The sequence below is a fragment of the Hordeum vulgare genome, chromosome 1H, assembly GCF_904849725.1.
Source record: "Hordeum vulgare subsp. vulgare chromosome 1H, MorexV3_pseudomolecules_assembly, whole genome shotgun sequence".
Taxonomy (NCBI): domain Eukaryota; kingdom Viridiplantae; phylum Streptophyta; class Magnoliopsida; order Poales; family Poaceae; genus Hordeum; species Hordeum vulgare.
Window position 1 is genome coordinate 505,086,975 of NC_058518.1, and position 17,025 is coordinate 505,103,999.

At 39.9% G+C, this 17,025-nt stretch overlaps 1 protein-coding gene across 1 annotated transcript; it reads left to right on the forward strand.

Moving 5' to 3' along the window:
- Positions 1 to 2,240: 2,240 nt before the first annotated feature.
- Positions 2,241 to 2,680, forward strand: LOC123402510. The gene has a single exon (XM_045096434.1). The coding sequence runs from the start codon at positions 2,241 to 2,243 to the stop codon at positions 2,550 to 2,552; it is 312 nt and encodes a 103-aa protein (XP_044952369.1). The 3' UTR covers positions 2,553 to 2,680.
- The last annotated feature ends 14,345 nt before the right edge of the window (positions 2,681 to 17,025 follow it).

The following is a 17,025-nucleotide window of genomic DNA, read 5'->3' on the forward strand; positions in this document are numbered from 1 at the left end:
ATTTCTGAAAATAAGATTCCAATTGTGACCCCAAATGAAGCCTTTCAATTGGACGCGAAATAAGGAGGACAAGGGCTTGGAACCTTGAACTAAAAGTAGGAAAAAATTGAACTCAGATATAGCAATTTTGAATGCTATAAGGCTTGTCCATCCGGACTACTCATTTATCTTGGATGCAAATAAAGCATACATAGCAAACCAAGGAATTGAAGTTCTTGGAATATTTCCGGGAATATAAGAAATAGTTCCAAAAAAGTTTTGGATGTTTCCAAAAATGTTCTAGGAGGTTCTCGGAAGGTCCTAGGTACTTTTATGATGTCTAGAAGGTTACAAAACGTAATGGATAAATCTAAGTTGCCTAGGTTGGCCCCATGAAGCTCCACCACCGCTCGTGTGGGTCTATTCTTCTCCATCTAATTCTCTTGCGATGATTAGCTTTGAACGACGAAGCGTTGTTGGATCGTGAAGGTTGTATGCTTGCAATTTGTAGAGAGGCCATGCTTTGAGCCTTTTTGTTCGAGGGATCGTCGTGAACGATTCGAGGAATTTCAAGAACGATGTACACCAACTCTTCTTCTACTGCATCTCGAAGTTGGTGACGATCCGATCAAAGCTTGCATGCATCTTCATAGTGATCTGAGGTCTTTATCCTAGTGTGATTATTTTGTTTTCTACTACGTTTCTCAATAGATCGCTGGTCACGGGCACACAACTGTAATAGGGTTTTCATCCCAAGATCTCGACACCACCTAATCCACACATCATTTCGAACCAGCGCCCACCTAACCTCCACCGAGTCGGCTCATAGTCGAAGGAATCCATCATCGGAGCAACCAACTGCATCTTGCGAAGGTCGCCGACCAACACCAACAGCTGGATCCATCACCGGTCTACCCGAGTCCAGATCACCGGACGCATCATATTCCGCCAATCCTTGCTGAGCATCACGTCGGCAATGACCTCCTGGCCATGAACCACCTCGGTTCCCATCCTCGATCAAGCCCCCACGCGCAGGCGCACTACGAGTGCCCACGAGCGAACACAGAAGTTCCAAGAACCTCATATGCGCACATGCACCCTCACATAGCGAAGCCACTCCACCGCTGCTCGAGGAGAAGCCCCACATCGAGCTGGAGTGTGGAGTGTGGCCTCCTGGCGGCAGATCCATATTTTAAAAAGGGGTTCATGAATTAAAAACATGTTCACAGATTTAAAAATTGTTGCTAAAAAAACTTCTTGAATTTTAAATATTCCCAAACTTACAATGCATATTTAATTGACACTTTTTCTGAACTTTGAAAATGGATGGGAACTAAAAAAAATGGAAAGAAGAAAAACAACTGTAAGCAAATAAAACAGAAAATTAGAAACGAAAAAAACTGTTTTTTTAGCAAACAAAAAAAAAGGTTTAATCGACAGGCTAAACACATTAAAAAAGGAAAGAAGAACATTCAGGACCTTCTTAAAACCGGAGAGAAATACAGGACACAATGTACTGGGAGTCTGGGACGGACCATTTAGACAGGGGTCACTTTGTTTTGCTCTTCGTATTGGACTCAGGACGATGAGGGAGTCGAGAAAGAGTTTCTCTGTTCGTCTGGCCCATCTACCCACTAGTTGTCAAGGCCCAGACGTTGACGACACATTATGCCATGTGAAAATTCAAAAGATTAAAGACACTTCCAAGACAGTTCCTCCACGCCTCCGTCCCAGTTGATTCTAAACACACACACACACAGAATCTGTCCCAGTTCAAAAGGTGTTGTCCTCCACGCGTAGAGCTACTCGTGGAGTTCGTAGCTCAGAGGAAATGTATTTCGAGATCGTGCAGGCCTTTGTTTAGGTGATCCTTCCCATCCATCATTTTTGCTCGTTTTGGATGTGGAAGTAAGAGTACGTGAACGTACAGGGACAAGGCAGATGATGTTGACATGTTCATAACCAACTTCAGACGTCTAAAAACAACCTGGGGATCAATGTGGAACGATACGACTCTTTGCTACTTACCATAATGAGGAGATAGAAACACGTTATTACCTGTCACCCATCAAAAAATCCCAACGCGTTGAGCTGTCTCCTCCCATGCCGGATCTGTCATAATAAATGTTCTTGCGTTCAACAGCCAGTACATCGACTAAAATGGGAAACAAGTTAAAGCTCATACACTCTCGATCGGGCCAGATTCGCTCGATGACGGTATAATAACAAGGTAGTAAGAGGCTCCACGGTGAGTGGCAGGGATGGAAGGAGAGCGGAAGGAACGGAAGGGGGAGGAGGAGGTTGCGGCGGTGTTCCGCCGTGGGTGGGACTGCGGGAGCCAGTTGTACGACTCCGTCGAGCTCGCGTTCGTCTACCGCGTCCTCGACAACCACCTCATGGCGTCGCCGTCTGCACAGGAACCGGCGGTACAGGGTAGGAGCAGGAGTAGGACATCGGCGCCGGCGGCGAAGGCCAAGAACGGGTCCCGGCGGAGGGCTGTGGCAAGGAGGACGGGCAAGGCGGTGCTCCATTCCATTTTCAGGTCCGTCACCTGCAGTAGGAAGTTGTCATAGGGAATCATGTTTCATGTATGTCGATGAACTATGTATGCAACATGCGTTGCTACCCATGTTTTTTTTTATGTTTTCTGCTATCGGCGGATGTGATGATCGAGCGAGTTCAGGATATGTGATCATTTGGTTCGGACTACTTTTATCAGCCCGCTCTTCTCTGATTTTAGCGATTTCCTTTGTTTTCAATGATCGCGCATGAAGATAATTTATCAACAGGATTTTATTTACTTTTCTTGCGTGATGCTTCTCTGTCAAGACCATTTTCAAGACTTTAGTTCAACGCAATCTTACTGAACTGGCACAATCTATAGCCGTACGGTAGGATTTTAGTTCCGGCTTATATTACTCTTATATACTCCCTCCCCTCCGTTCCTAAATACTCCCTCCGTCCAGAAATACTCGTCTTAAAAATGCATATAATGGATGTATCTATAATTAAAATAAGCCTAGATACATTCATCTTTAGGACAAGTATTTTCGGACGGAGGTAGTATAACTCTTCTTAGAGATTTCACAAAGAGACCACATACAAAGTAAAATGAGTGAATCTATACTCTAAAATATGTCTATATACATCCATATATAGTTTCCTAATGAAAATTCTAAAAAGACATATATTTAGGAACGGAGGAAGTATATAGCAAACAAATCTACTATGGGTGTACAGTACATGCTTTCAATTGGGATCATGGTTCTGCTATCCTTCCAAACATTCCAATCATGGATGCCTTGGCCTAGCCCAGATCTTTGGGGATTTGGTTGAGCTGGAGCATATGTTTAACTTCTCAACCAAACAGAGGAAACTGTTGCTAATATTCAGTGTACCTTCTTTCGTATAATTCTTTTTTAGTTGCATTCCTGTATTTCTAACCAAACAAAGATTAGAAGGAAATGCTTATATTATTGGTGGAACCGTGGAACACCCAGAGCCAAACCGCTTCTCTAAGACTCGCAGATGTCTGACGGCGGATAATCTGGAGCGCAGAAACTGGCCATCCAATGGCTCATGCCCACTTTGTTTATTTGAACCTGAAGACTGCACACATGTGTTCGTTCACTGCCGCTTCAGGCAACAGTTGTGGTTGCGTTTTAAATCCTGGACCAACGCGGACTTTCAGGTTCTAGATGAGAGTTTTACGTCCACTCGGGACTGGTGGTTACAGACCAGGGCAGCGATACATAAGAACAAGTCTAGCAGAGCCCTCAAATCCTCAAACCCTTAAAAATAACTTTTTTTTACAGTTTTCGTCAAAAAAAAACGGTAGACTAGAACCCCTAAACCCTCAAACCCGTAAAAAAAATTAGAGGTCCAACCCTCAAACTGGTTCTCAACCTGTAGAAGTGAGGGTTGGGAGGGAAAACTCCCCCCAACCCGCACTCCTCTTCCTGTCTCGCGCGGGAGGGATTTCATCCCGCCTCCCGTCTCCCGCCGCCTCGCCGCCATGGAGGCCTCCCCCGCCGCCGCGCCCCTGCCCGCCGCAGCGCCCCCGCCCGCCGCCGCGCAACCGGAGGAGACGGTAGTGGCGTGCCTCATCCTCCCATTCCCCACCCCCCCCCCCCCCAGGGCAAACGGCGGCACCGCATCCAACCACAGCGGCGTGAGCTCGGCGGTGACCAGGAGTGGCGAGCGCAACGGCCCCGTCCCCGGCGTGCTTCTCCCCCGGAGCTGGACCGGTAAGGCCATGCTCCTCCCCCTCTTCTTAATCCCCCCTTGCTTATCCGCTTAATTTCTATTCTCTCTGGTTCATTAAGTTTTAGTTTCTTGGTCTGGTTCTTGGATAATTTCTAGGGTTCTTGGTCTGGTTCTTGGATAATTTCTAGGGTTCTTGGTCTGGGTGCCAAGATTGTTCATATTTGTTAATACAAATTAGCTCATGTGGCTGTCAGATCCCTGTTTTAGTATCTAAGCTGTCTCTTCTCTCTGAATTCAACTAAGGCATGAGGAACAAGGGGGGACATTTGAGTTTGCGCTAAATTAATGTATGTAGCAGCTTAATTTGAACTATCTGATGCATGCACCTATCAGTATTCTACAATCTACATATGCTTGAGTGGTTGTGTTTAGGAATGAGGTGCCCTTAGTTTCAGTTGTAGAATCAGTCAAAATATGCTTCTTTGTGTTTGAATGTAGAGATATATCATTTTTCAGCAAACATGCCAGTTCTGCTTCTGACAATTCATGACTGAAAACCTGTTTGGAGGTGCAGATGTCTCCAGGATTCTGTGTTTTTTAGTGAAAATTGTGATATGCCAAATGACATTTTTAAGGGTTGGGGCTGGAGCAAAGACTAAAACCCTCAAACCCAACCCTTATAACGGAATATTCCGTTATAAGGGTTGGGTTTGAGGGTTCTAGTCTTTGCCCCTGTTTTTCAACCCTTAAAAGTGTCAAAAATGGCCAATTCTCAACCCTTAAAATTGGTTTTAGATTTAAGGGTTTGAGGGTTCTACTAGACATGCTCTAAGTCCGTGAGAAGGAAGTTTGTCACAATAGTTATCGAGAAAACTTTGTTTTTGCCACTTCAGTTTTTGTCCATTTTATTTATGTCATTCTAGAATTTAACATTTTACTTTTGTCACTCTTAGCTTTGACATTGTACATTGTCAAAAACTAAGAGCAGCAGAAGTGAAATGATACAATATTGTTTTTGTTAAGGAATGGCATTTGTGATGTATTGTCCAAAGCTAAGTGTGGAAGCATTTCAACAATCTGATGGGAACTGCTAGGTAGCGCTAATTCAATTTGAATTGGGAATATCTCTAGCTTCCCTCGAGTATTTAACAAAAAACTATCACAATTCATAAAACCGTGCCTACAGACTATCACTTTACGATTTTGTCCCGAAAACTACCATTTTTTGCTAATCTGTGACTAAAAACTACCAAGTCTTTAAAGCGCTCGATTTGGCTCGTTTAAACTCGAATATGAAAGGGTTGGCCCACATGTCAGGACGGAAAAATTCAGCACCGTTAAGTTTGACCATCAACCGAAGAAAGAGATTGAGATGGCGGCGCTCCGGCGCGAGAAGGGCAGCGGGAAGGTCCGGGTGAGGCGGATCCGGGGCGGCGCTTGTCGGATCTAGTGATGGCGAGGCTGTAGAATAATCCAAACGTGAGCTAGCTTCGTTGAGTCCGGTTAGGATTAGTAGTGTGATCAACGTTGTCGTGTAATTAGTTTGGGAAAGTGTGGTTCGTGTGAGTTAAGATGGAAGTACTAAGTCGTGTTGTATTTGGAGTAGTCAAACTAGGAAAGTTTGATACGGTGATGTGTTAACCGACTTGGAGTTGGACAATGATGTCCATGTACTAGCCGGTTTAGGATATTGACGTTTCGGGTGTGGCTGCCTGGCTACGTCTATATAAGCAGTGGCAGGCTATCGAGTTGTACATCAGAAAAACGAGAAAAGCAATAAAGAGATTATTAAGAGGCACGACACGTGTCTCTGGCCATCTTCGTGTTGCTGCGTTCGCGTGCGTGTGTTCTGGTCCCGGTGTTTGCGTAAGCACCGGTGAGATATCGAGTGCTACAACTAGTTCGTATACGTTGAGCCGAGTTGCACGTACACGACTAGTCGAGCTGCAAGGTGATCGTGTGTTCGATCCTGAGGGCGAAAAGCCAACAGAGGTTGGAAGACGACAGGAGGCTTGCAGGCGGCAAGACGCGGGGCGGCGGCCGCTCGAGGCGAGGCCATGGAGACGGGCGGCGGGGATGCGCCAGCGAGCGCGAGGCGGCGAGATCCGGTCACGACGGGGTGGGCGACCATCGGCGGTGCTCCGATGGCTGCTGCGGCGGCAAGCCCAACCGGGGGTGTGGCTGCGGGCGAGGGGAGGCGAGCGGGGGCGCAGGCGCAGCGGGAGCTCGGGTCCCTGGGCAGCTAGGGGCGGCGGCGGACACAGTCAGGCCATGCGGGCCCTACATGTCATAACGGTGATTATAGTTGTCAAATTTAACGGAGTTAACTATTATGCCAAGTCAACACTTATGTGTGGGCCAACCCGGTCATAATCGAGTTTAAACAAGTAGAATTGGACATTTTACAAACTTGGTAGTTTTTAGTCACAGATTAGCAGAAAAGTTGTAGCTTTTAGAACAAAATCGTAAAATGATAGTTTGTAGGCACGGTTCCATGAATTGTGGTAGTTTTTTGTTAAATACTCAGCTTCCCTCCTTCAACCTTGAGCACCTCGACGTCATTTTCATCATGGAAGAACTGAAAAGGCGGTTTTTGAAATGCATGCTGGGAAGTCCCGTGGCCCTGATGGTTTCATTGGGGGCTTCTTCAAAAAGTGTTGCGAGCTCATTAAAAGAGATTTGCTGGAGGCCATCAACCAATTCTTTCATCTGAGAGGGAAAACCTGGAGTCTGTTGAATAGTGCCTTCATTGTGTTGCTGCCAAAGAAAGGAAATGCTCATTATGCAACTGATTTTAGGCTAATTTGTCTCATGCATAGTGTGGCAAAGATTCTGTGCAAAGTCTTGGCAAATAGGTTGGCTCCGGAGCTGCAACACATGATCTCTGCAAATCAGAGTGCTTTCCTCAAGGGACGTAGCCTTCAAGATAATTTCTTGTATGTCTAAAATGTCATCAGGAGGGCTTTCACAAAAAATTCACCACTCATCTTTCTCAAGTTGGATATCGCTAAGGCTTTTGATTCGATGCATTGGAGCTACACGTTAGAGGTTCTAAAAGGTGTTGGTTTCGGGCAAAGATGGACGAACATGATTGCATTGCTTCTCTCCACATCCTCATCAAAGGTCCTCCTCAACGGCTATCCGGACGAGCCGTTCCTGCACTGAAGAGGGCTGCGTCGGGGAGACCCGTTGTCACCGATGTTATTTATTCTTGAAATGGAGCCATTGCAGAAAATGATCGCCAAGGCAGAGGATGACGGTCTTCTCACCCCTAAGAGCCAGCAGGCCGCCAGTTTGAGAACCAGACTGTACGCGGATGGCTTGGCATCTCTGGAATGAAAGAATCAGGAGAGTGTTTCAAAGCAAACTACTGCTGCCGCACCAACTTTTCTTGTTGGTGATTGATGATGTTCGCCTCTACAGGAGGCATTCAGAGAGTAGTCTTTTTTTTGTAGCCACTGATCAGTCTTCTGATGTTCAATGGCTATAATGCAATGACACAGCTCCTGTCTGTCCGGGTCAAAATAAATAAATTCTAAAATGGCATAAGCAAAGTTGACAAACACTAAAGTAGTAAAAACAAATAAATTCCATAGTTATTTTGCTGTACCGAAGGGTCTGGAAGGAGAGGAACTTGAGATCTTTGATTTACTTTCACAAGCGCACTGCTTGACCGGCAACGAAGCATGGCGCAACCGACGAACGAGGGGGCATGGCCGACGGGTAACGGGGCGCGGCCGACGTGGTGACGAGGCATGACCGGCGTGGATGGGGCGCGGCTGAGGGGCGACGGGGCACGACCGGCTGAGGGAAAGAGCGGGGCTGGGCTGGAGGAAGGAGCTCTATTTCAATTTTACAGTTTATTTTACAATAACCGTAGATAAAATGAACCCTTAATTTTTTAACATTATTTTAGTTTTATAATTTACAGTTTTAAGAAGTCTGCTAGAGATGCACTAACGGACTCCTATTCCCGGCATGAGGCCTACGAACTATTTTGGAGGTTGGGGTCTGTGATCTTCCTGGTCCGACGACTTCAGCGTTTCTTCTCCGCATCGTTGGCACGGAGCCTTGATAACTTGCATGATCAATAATAACATGCTGACGACGATGGACAAACTGCAGTGGGCAGTGCACCATGGGCCCGTTCGGGAGGAACGGTGTTTCTAGCTGCTTGTTTCATCCATAGATGATACTCCCTCTGTTCCATAATATAAGTCTTTTTAAAGATTTTACTAAAAAACTACGTACGGATGTATATGGACATACTTTAGAGTGTAGATACACTCATTTTGCTTCGTATGTAGTCCCCTAGTGAAATCGTTTAAAAGACTTATATTTAGAAACGGAGGGAGTAGATCCGATGCCCTTATGAGAAAAAAAATACGGTACAAAATAAAGTCTAGACGCTGGTGAAAGCGTCGGTACTCATAGTCATAGCAATGAAAATGAGAACAGATTTACAAAACAACTCATAACTGACAGCAATCTCCTCCCAGTTTATTACCCAAGGTATCACATCACAACATGATTGGGATCAGCAGAACAGGTTCTGCAACATATAGATGCATGAAAAGCAGCAGGAATCACATGGACACGTGGGATCCACACTGGAATAGCGCTCACACAGACTCCTATGTTGCCGGGACAGGGAGGAGAGCGAACCCACAGAGCATAGGTGCGGCCGTCATGGATGAACGGCGGCGGCAAGCGGGGCTTCCGCCGTCAGGCGCTGCCAGCAGTCGGGGTGGTAGAGGCAGCACTGAGGAGTCGTCTCCAGGCCCAGAGGCCTGCCCTGCACCCTCGCCGATGCAACCATCATCAGGAACAGGCAGACCTGCACGAGGAGGAAAACCAGGACGGCACGGAGGTGACCGATGGCCATCGTCTCGGTCGTTGTTGGCTACCACAGATGACGCGAGAGGAGAGGGAGAACTAGTATTTCCTACTCCTGGAGAAGTGCTTTTCTTTTGCCACACTGGGTCTTCAGGAATCTCTCTCTCTATATATAGAGAGCAATGCACGGGCGCATGGAGATAATGTTTATGTTTCTCATTAGGCCAGCGCGTGATTAGGGGATTTAGGTGCAGTAATCGCCATGCATGCAAGGCGCGTGTGCTAATTTTGGCATGTTTGAAACACTAGAGGAGGGCCAGCTGATAGTTGGAAAAATAACCGTGCTCTTTAATCGAGGTGTTACTGGATACAGTCAAGGACAGCTAACGATTTATTGTCTTCTTTGAAAGTCATTTATATCACTTTATTATGTACGGAAATAGCGTATCGCCATGACAAATGCGGAAATCAATTGTTTCGGCATTGCAGTGTTGCATACTGGATATAGCCATGGATAAATAATGATTTATTGTCTTCTTCTTTGAAAGATAATCCCTCCGTTCCAAAATAAGTGACTTAAAAATGACTTAACTTTGTGCTTTAGTATAAAGTTAAATCACTTTTGAATCATTTATTTTGGGACGGAGGAAGTAATATTTATGACTTTATGAACCAGCTAGCACTGAATATCGGCCATAACGAAATCGACATGCCAGCAGATGGAGAGTTGCACACATGAGATTAAACTAGCAAAAAGCCCGTGCGTTGCAACGGGAGAAACAATTATAATCTCCAATGGTGCTGGACATATTATGTCTTTAAAATTTTAGCACATTTCTTGAAATGCATGAACATTTTTTGAATTAGCAAACATCTTTTTCAATTTCACTCAAAAAATTATACCTAATTTTTTTTCTTCAAAATCATGGAATTTTATTATTTTCACCAACATTTTTCTCAAAATTATGAACATTTTTCTGAATATGCGAATATTTTTACAAAAATCCCGAGCATTTTTTGAATTCACAAACATTTTTTGTTTTCTTCAAACTTTTATTTCAAAATTCTAAGTTTTATAAATTACATAAATTTTTCAAAGTTCTAAATTATTAAAATTAAAAAATGGAACAGAAAAATGAAAATAAAAAACGAGACTAAAAACAGAGGTACGAACTGTTTTTAAGATTTTTACACGGACTTTTGTTTAAAATCATTGACTTTTTTATTTTATGGACATTTTCTCAAAATTTCAACATTTTTTGCATATGCAAACATTTTTCAAAACTCCTGAGTAGTTTTTGAATTCTCAAAACTATTATGTTTTTTTAAATATTTTATTTCTAAATTCTCAGTTTCTTGAAATTGAAAAAATTTATTTCAAGTTTTAAATTATTTAAAGTAGAAAAACGAAATGAAACAGAAAAGAAAAATTAAAAACTAAACTAAAAAAAAACAGACGCCCATGCATGGGCCAGCCCAAATAGGTATACTGCATTCTTTCCAATGGCCAGAGCGTAATATAGGAGACGCTTACATGGGCCGGCCCAGTCCGGTGATTTTTCTGTTTTAAACGTTTTCTGTTACTTATATGTGGCATTGGTGGGTAATTTTAGCCAACTTTAGGGGCAATTTGAGTGACGTACGGCAGAAGCAATATTTGCTTTATTAGTAGGGTAAGAAAAGTGTACGGAGAATTCCAAAACAAAACATTGCCACGTTTGGATGGTGATCCACCCAGGGAGCCTGGAGTGTCCGCCCCAGGCGACGGTGCTCTGGGACGTGGCCAATGCCCTACCCAGACACGACTTATGTGGTCGAAATTGCTAAATTCGGTTATTTCTGAAATTAGAATCAAATTGTGATCCCAAATGAACCCTCTCAATAGGTCGCAAAATAATGAGGACGAGGGTTTCAAATCTTGAAGATACAAGTAGGGGGGACACTTGAACTCGGATACATCGTTTTTACTTTTGTTGTTTGTTTTTTAGATACCTAACAACTCATGCCAAAGCAGGGATATAGAATTTATGAATGCTAGGAGGCTTGTCCATCTGGACTACTCTTTTATCTTTGGTGCAAATGAAGCATACATAGCAAATCAAGGAATTCAAGTTCTTGGTAAAGTGCACATGGTTTGTACTTGTGCAGATTTGATGCTACTACAAAACATAGAACTTTAATTTTCCTCCATGTATTCAGTTCTATTTGGATGTATTAGACCGGGCTGGATGTATACGATTAGTTCATCCAACCCAAATGTGTGCTGCTAAATGAGTTCCTTGTTGTTACAAATGGATCTGGACATGGGCCAAAAATCGTCCAGTTTTTTTGGGTGATTCATATGAGCTAGAAAAGCAGATCCTTCGGTGTGGGAGAACTGGCAATATTGTTTTTCGAAAAGGTGAGAACTAGCAATGTAGTTACCAAGAGTTTGGATGTCATAGATTCCAGTAAGTTCAAAAATATACAGGTCTGCAAGTTTGAAAAGAATAACTGTTAGCTCAGCTCAGCTGATTTTAAAATGTTCAAGAATTTTAGAAAGTGTTTCTGAATCTTAAAAATATCACGAAATTTTAGAAATATACTATACTTTAAAGGATTTACTAATATTCCAAAATATTTGTGATCGGTTTTGGATTTAAGGAATGTTCCAAATTTTCAAAATGCTCGTGAACTAAAACATATCACAAATTTAAAACATGTTCCTAAATTAAAAAAAACGATTTTTTTCCCGAACATAGAAAATGATTGTGATTTGATTTTTATGAATTATAAAAATGTTTGCAAATTGTACAAATGAACCGAAATAGTAGGGAAATGGAAAAACCAAAGAAATCTGGCAAAACCAACACAAAAAGTACAGATAAGAACTAATACAGAAGAAGAACCTTCATGCATGCCACTGTCCACAGGTCAATTGCTTGTCTTTATTTTATGTTTTTAGTTTTCTTTTACTAATTTATATTTATATTATTCTATATTACAAGAATAAATTATATAAAAAATTCAAAAAATCTTAATCCAGAATTTAAAAAATGTTTAATGTACATAGAAAAAACATATCTCATGTATACAACATTACAATGTGATGTGTGTATAGAAAAAATGTAGACCATGGTTTTATAAGATCTTAATCGAAACATTTGAAAACAATGCTGACCAAGTGTTCAAACTATGTTTAATTTGCATTTAGAAAATGTTAGATCTGTATAAAAAATAGGATGATCAAGTATTAAAAAGGTTAAAGTTGTAATTCAAAAATATTAAGTCTGTATAGAAAAAATGTTGACATTGTATTAGAAAAATATTAAAGTTGTCTTTGGAAAATGTTAATCAAGCATTTGAAAAACAATTATCAAATAGTTGAAAAATGCAAATCAAGCATTTAAAAATCTTAAATATATATAAAACAATGTTGAATATGTATTGAAAATGATTATTGTTTTCTCATGCATACATAAAAATGTTAACCAATTATTTGAAAATATGTTGACAACTACTTGAAAAATGTTAATCAAACATTTAGAAAATTTAAATGTGTATATAAAAAATATTGAACATTTATTGGAAAAATGATGAAACAAAACTTCATCATGTATATATGAAATTTTAATCAAGCATTTGAAAAACCTGTTGATCAATTATTTGAAATGTTAGTCAAGTATTTGAAAAATGTTAAATATGTATAGAAAACTGTTGACCATGTATTAACAAAATGATAAAAAAATCATGGGTATAAAAATGTTAATAAAGTATTTGAGAAAAATACCGAACAAGTATTTGGAAATTATTAACCAAGCAGTTGAAAATTGTTAAATGTGTATAGAATAAATGTTGATAATGTACTTTACAAAGTTGAATAAGTATTTGTAAAATGTTAAACATGTATTAGAAAAATATATTAGTTATATACCGAAAATATGTAGAAAAAATGAAAACCCTAAAACAAAAGAAAAGGGAGAAAGGAAAAATCTGTTGAAAACTGAGAAAGAAACAAAGAAAAATAAAGTAAATAAAAAAATCAATAAAACGGAGAAAGAGAGAAAGAAAAACTAGTGAAAGAAAAGGAAAATAAATACAAAATTACTCAGAAAACACGTGGAAACCCAGGTCATTTAGCTTAATTCGGTCGGCCCTAGTAGACTAACACGAAGTCGACGAGTACTTAGTGGCTAGCCGCATTACGTTCTAACTAAGAGAACCTATGATAGAATCCCTCTCAAACCCCTTTTCACTCCTCTATTCTTTTAACTGTGCTAGTGGGCGGCCCATCAAGCGAGAGTAGATTTTGTCGTACTTAATGCGAGATATTGCACCCTTGTGTTTTGATATTTTGTGTTGTACTCGGGACGATGACGCTCAACAAAGAGTTTGACTATTGGTAAGGTCCAAAAACCCTGGCTTACCTGAGTTGTCAAGGCCTACACAACCACGAGACACATCCAAGATGGTCCCTTCATGCCTTCGTTGTAGTTGATTCTAATAAAAAGCCTCCATCTAATTTAAAGGGTGGTGGAGTTCAAACCTCGGAGGATATGTGTTTCCAGATAGTGCGAGATTTTATTTAGGTTATCCTTCACATCCATCATTTTGGCTCTTCTCGGCTGTGGAAGCAAGAATATGTGAATGTGCATGGAAAAGGCATATGATGTTGACATATTCATAACTAAATCAAGACGTCTAAAGACAACCCATGTTTAATGTGTAAAGACACTAGGGATCGACTCATCGTTACTTACCATAATGAGAAAATAGAAACACATTACTATCTATATATAAACCACGGGAAAATCTTGACCTCTTGAGTTGTTTCCTCCCATGAGAGATCTATCATAATATTTTTTCTTGCGTTATGCAACAGTCAATAACATCGAAGAACGACAAAATCGGTAAACAAGTTAAAGCTCCTACATTGTCAATTGAGCCAGATTCGCTTTCACGGGTGACGGTATAATAACAAGGTAGTAAGACGTTCCTCGGTGTGAGTGGTAGTGGGTTAACAAGGATGGAAGGGGAGCGGAAGGAATGGAAGCGGGAGGAGGAGGTTGCGGCGGTGTTGCAATAGTCGTATGTTATGTAGAAATTCATTTGTTGCACTGTATGTATGGATAAGAAATTGGTTTAATATGTAGGAGTACATACAAACAAGAGATTGACCTAAAACATTTTAGCAACATTCCTTGATGCATGAGCAGAGTTTCACTATAATAGACATGACTGTTTGAGAATCTCGAAGGATTAAAAGAAGGTTTCAATTAGGATTACTAGTCATCAACCTGTGTAGTGGCATTGGCTATCATTAACCAGTGAAATTGATGATGTTCTACCAGTGTGCACATCACATTTTTAACCAAAAGTGTGTCACAATATTGAAATATATTTCTATATGTTTGTAAATATTACGTGTTTGTTGGATCCAAGAAAAATGTATATAGTTTGTAGAGATGTGCAATTTAATGCAAATATACATTAATATAATCCAAATGTACCCAAGAAAAAATTATAGGTTTCGAACTTATTCATTTTTTATTTCCAGGATTTGAACTTGAAAAATGAGCTTCAATATAGAGAAGGACAACATGTGCACATTGCCTTGTTCATTGCTAGTCTTAGACTCCCATATACGAAGCATCTTTAGCGGGTACCAGTCCTTCATAACAAAGTGGCAACTCCTATTTCATCTTGTTCATCTTGTCCAAGAATAGAGCAACAATACAATTATTCCTGTAAGCATTTTGTTATTGTAACAATCAATGAAATGATGCAAGTAGTAAATGAAGTGATAGTCCCATCACTAGATGGACATTTTTATTAAAAAACTATTCCATGCGTTTTATGCTCTCTTCAATCATCGAATGTAAGGTTGGAGTTAAGGACATGTGATCATTTGGTTCAAATTGATTTTATCATCCTATGCTACAGATTTATTTTTTTATCATTGCTTGCATGAAGATAATTTCCATCGAGGTTAGTTTTTATTTTCTTGCCACATGCTTGTTTGTTGTCGAAAGCATGGAGTCTCGGCTTCTCAATGTGTGATCCTTCTAGAATGCCTCTTTCGGTGTTGGCATGTAGGAATATACTTCCGTGGTAAACCACATGCTTCTAACCAGTTACTTTTGATTTCTAAGAACACAAGGAAACAGTTCCAAGCATGACATTTCAATTTCTTTGTTTTTCGAGCTACAGGAGCTTTATCTGGTGCGCACAAGTGAGCTACATTAGGATTATGGTGCACCGTCCTTTAAAAGATACTAGCAAAAGAGTATGTGTGCTCCAACGGATGGAAAAAATACCACGCTCTTCTAACCCAATAAACATGACTCTAGACTCCAATAGATCCACGTCATTTATTTAAACATGTGGCATCCCATATGTGTTGGCTCTTACCCTCCTTCCCACCCTTGCTGGTGGTGGCCTCATTGAACAATCACAAAATGTTTGAATATTATCAATCCTAAGGGGTCTCTCCACGGCATCAGATGACAAATCTTTTTTTCTATGAGGTCTTTGCGAGGCGTGTATGTGTGCTTATAAATATATTTTTGTCTCGTATCCTAGTTTTGATGAGATGTTAATTTTAAATCTGGGTCGACACTAGCCAAAAGAAAGACGAATAATGCGCCGTTGATAAAGGTTGCATCACAAGTAGTAAATAACATATTCAGATTCCACGTATTTTTCTAATTAAAATTAGTGATAGGGTATAAAAGATATGAATATTTAATGAAAGTATTTAATATGTACTGAGGGTTTATTACCCCAAATATCAGGAGTTCCTACAAAATTGAAAATCTAATTTAAAACTTGTTTGCGGGTTAATTACCAAAAACATTACTGTATTTTCTAAAAAGAGAAAAAAATCCATGTGTACTGATTACCATAAACATGAAAGTTTTTTGTGCAAAATAGCATAATGGACAAAAATAGTTATTTTCTATTAGTAAAGAAGAATATACGTATAGATGGCAGCTCTTGTTCGGCATATGTAACAAACGGAATGGTTTTGCAAATGCTTACATCAATAGTGATGGTTATCGGCCTTCCTTTTGCTGGCCCATTTCTGTTCCATTCAATGATTGAATACCCATACTAATTTTTACTCGAACAAAAAATATAGATATGGTTATTTGGTAGACAGTTTTTGGTTTTTTCAGCTAGTTAAGAATAATATTCAGGTCGGTGAGTTTCAAAATCGTTGACGATTAGCTCAGGTTGCGAGTTTTAAAATATTCATGAATTTTATTTTGTATTTTTTAAAATTCTAAATATTCCAAAATTAAAAACAGTTTTTTTTTAAATTTATTTGTGAACTTTAAAAGGTTTCCAAATATATTAAAATGTTCATGGATTGCAAAGATGTTCCGAAATTGGAAAATGTTCACAATATTTTTTACTATGAACTAAAAATGGTCACAGTTTCATGAATTCATTTTTACAGATTTTTTTTCCTCAATTTGAAAAGACTCATAAATTTTATGAAAAATATTTGAAAAGATCATGAATTTTAAAATAGTTCCTGAATTTACAAAAGTCAAACAAAATCACAAATTTAATAAAAATTTTGAATTCAAAAATGTTACTGGATTTAAAAAATACAAAACATAATACAAATGATAATTTTTTAATGAATTAAAAAAATGAGAAATTATAAAATATTTGTGAATTAAAAATTTACATAATAAACAAGAAAAATAAAATTAACATGAAAAGAGTTAGTAAAATTGATAGAGAAAATACTAAAAAGAAAAAAAAACAAAGAAAGAATCTTCTAGAACCTTTCGTAAGTTGAAGGAAAAATATACGAAGTTCTTGTCGGACAGCCCTGGTCGACAAGGAGCGTCGCCTTGGTTTGGTTGCCTCACATTGGGTTGGGCTTGGGACGATGATGCTAAAAAATACCGTTGGCCTAACCAATAAACTGAACACTTACGTGAGTTGTCAAAGGCCCACACATTCATGAGACATTATGCCCCTAAAAATCCACAAGATACTTTCAAAATG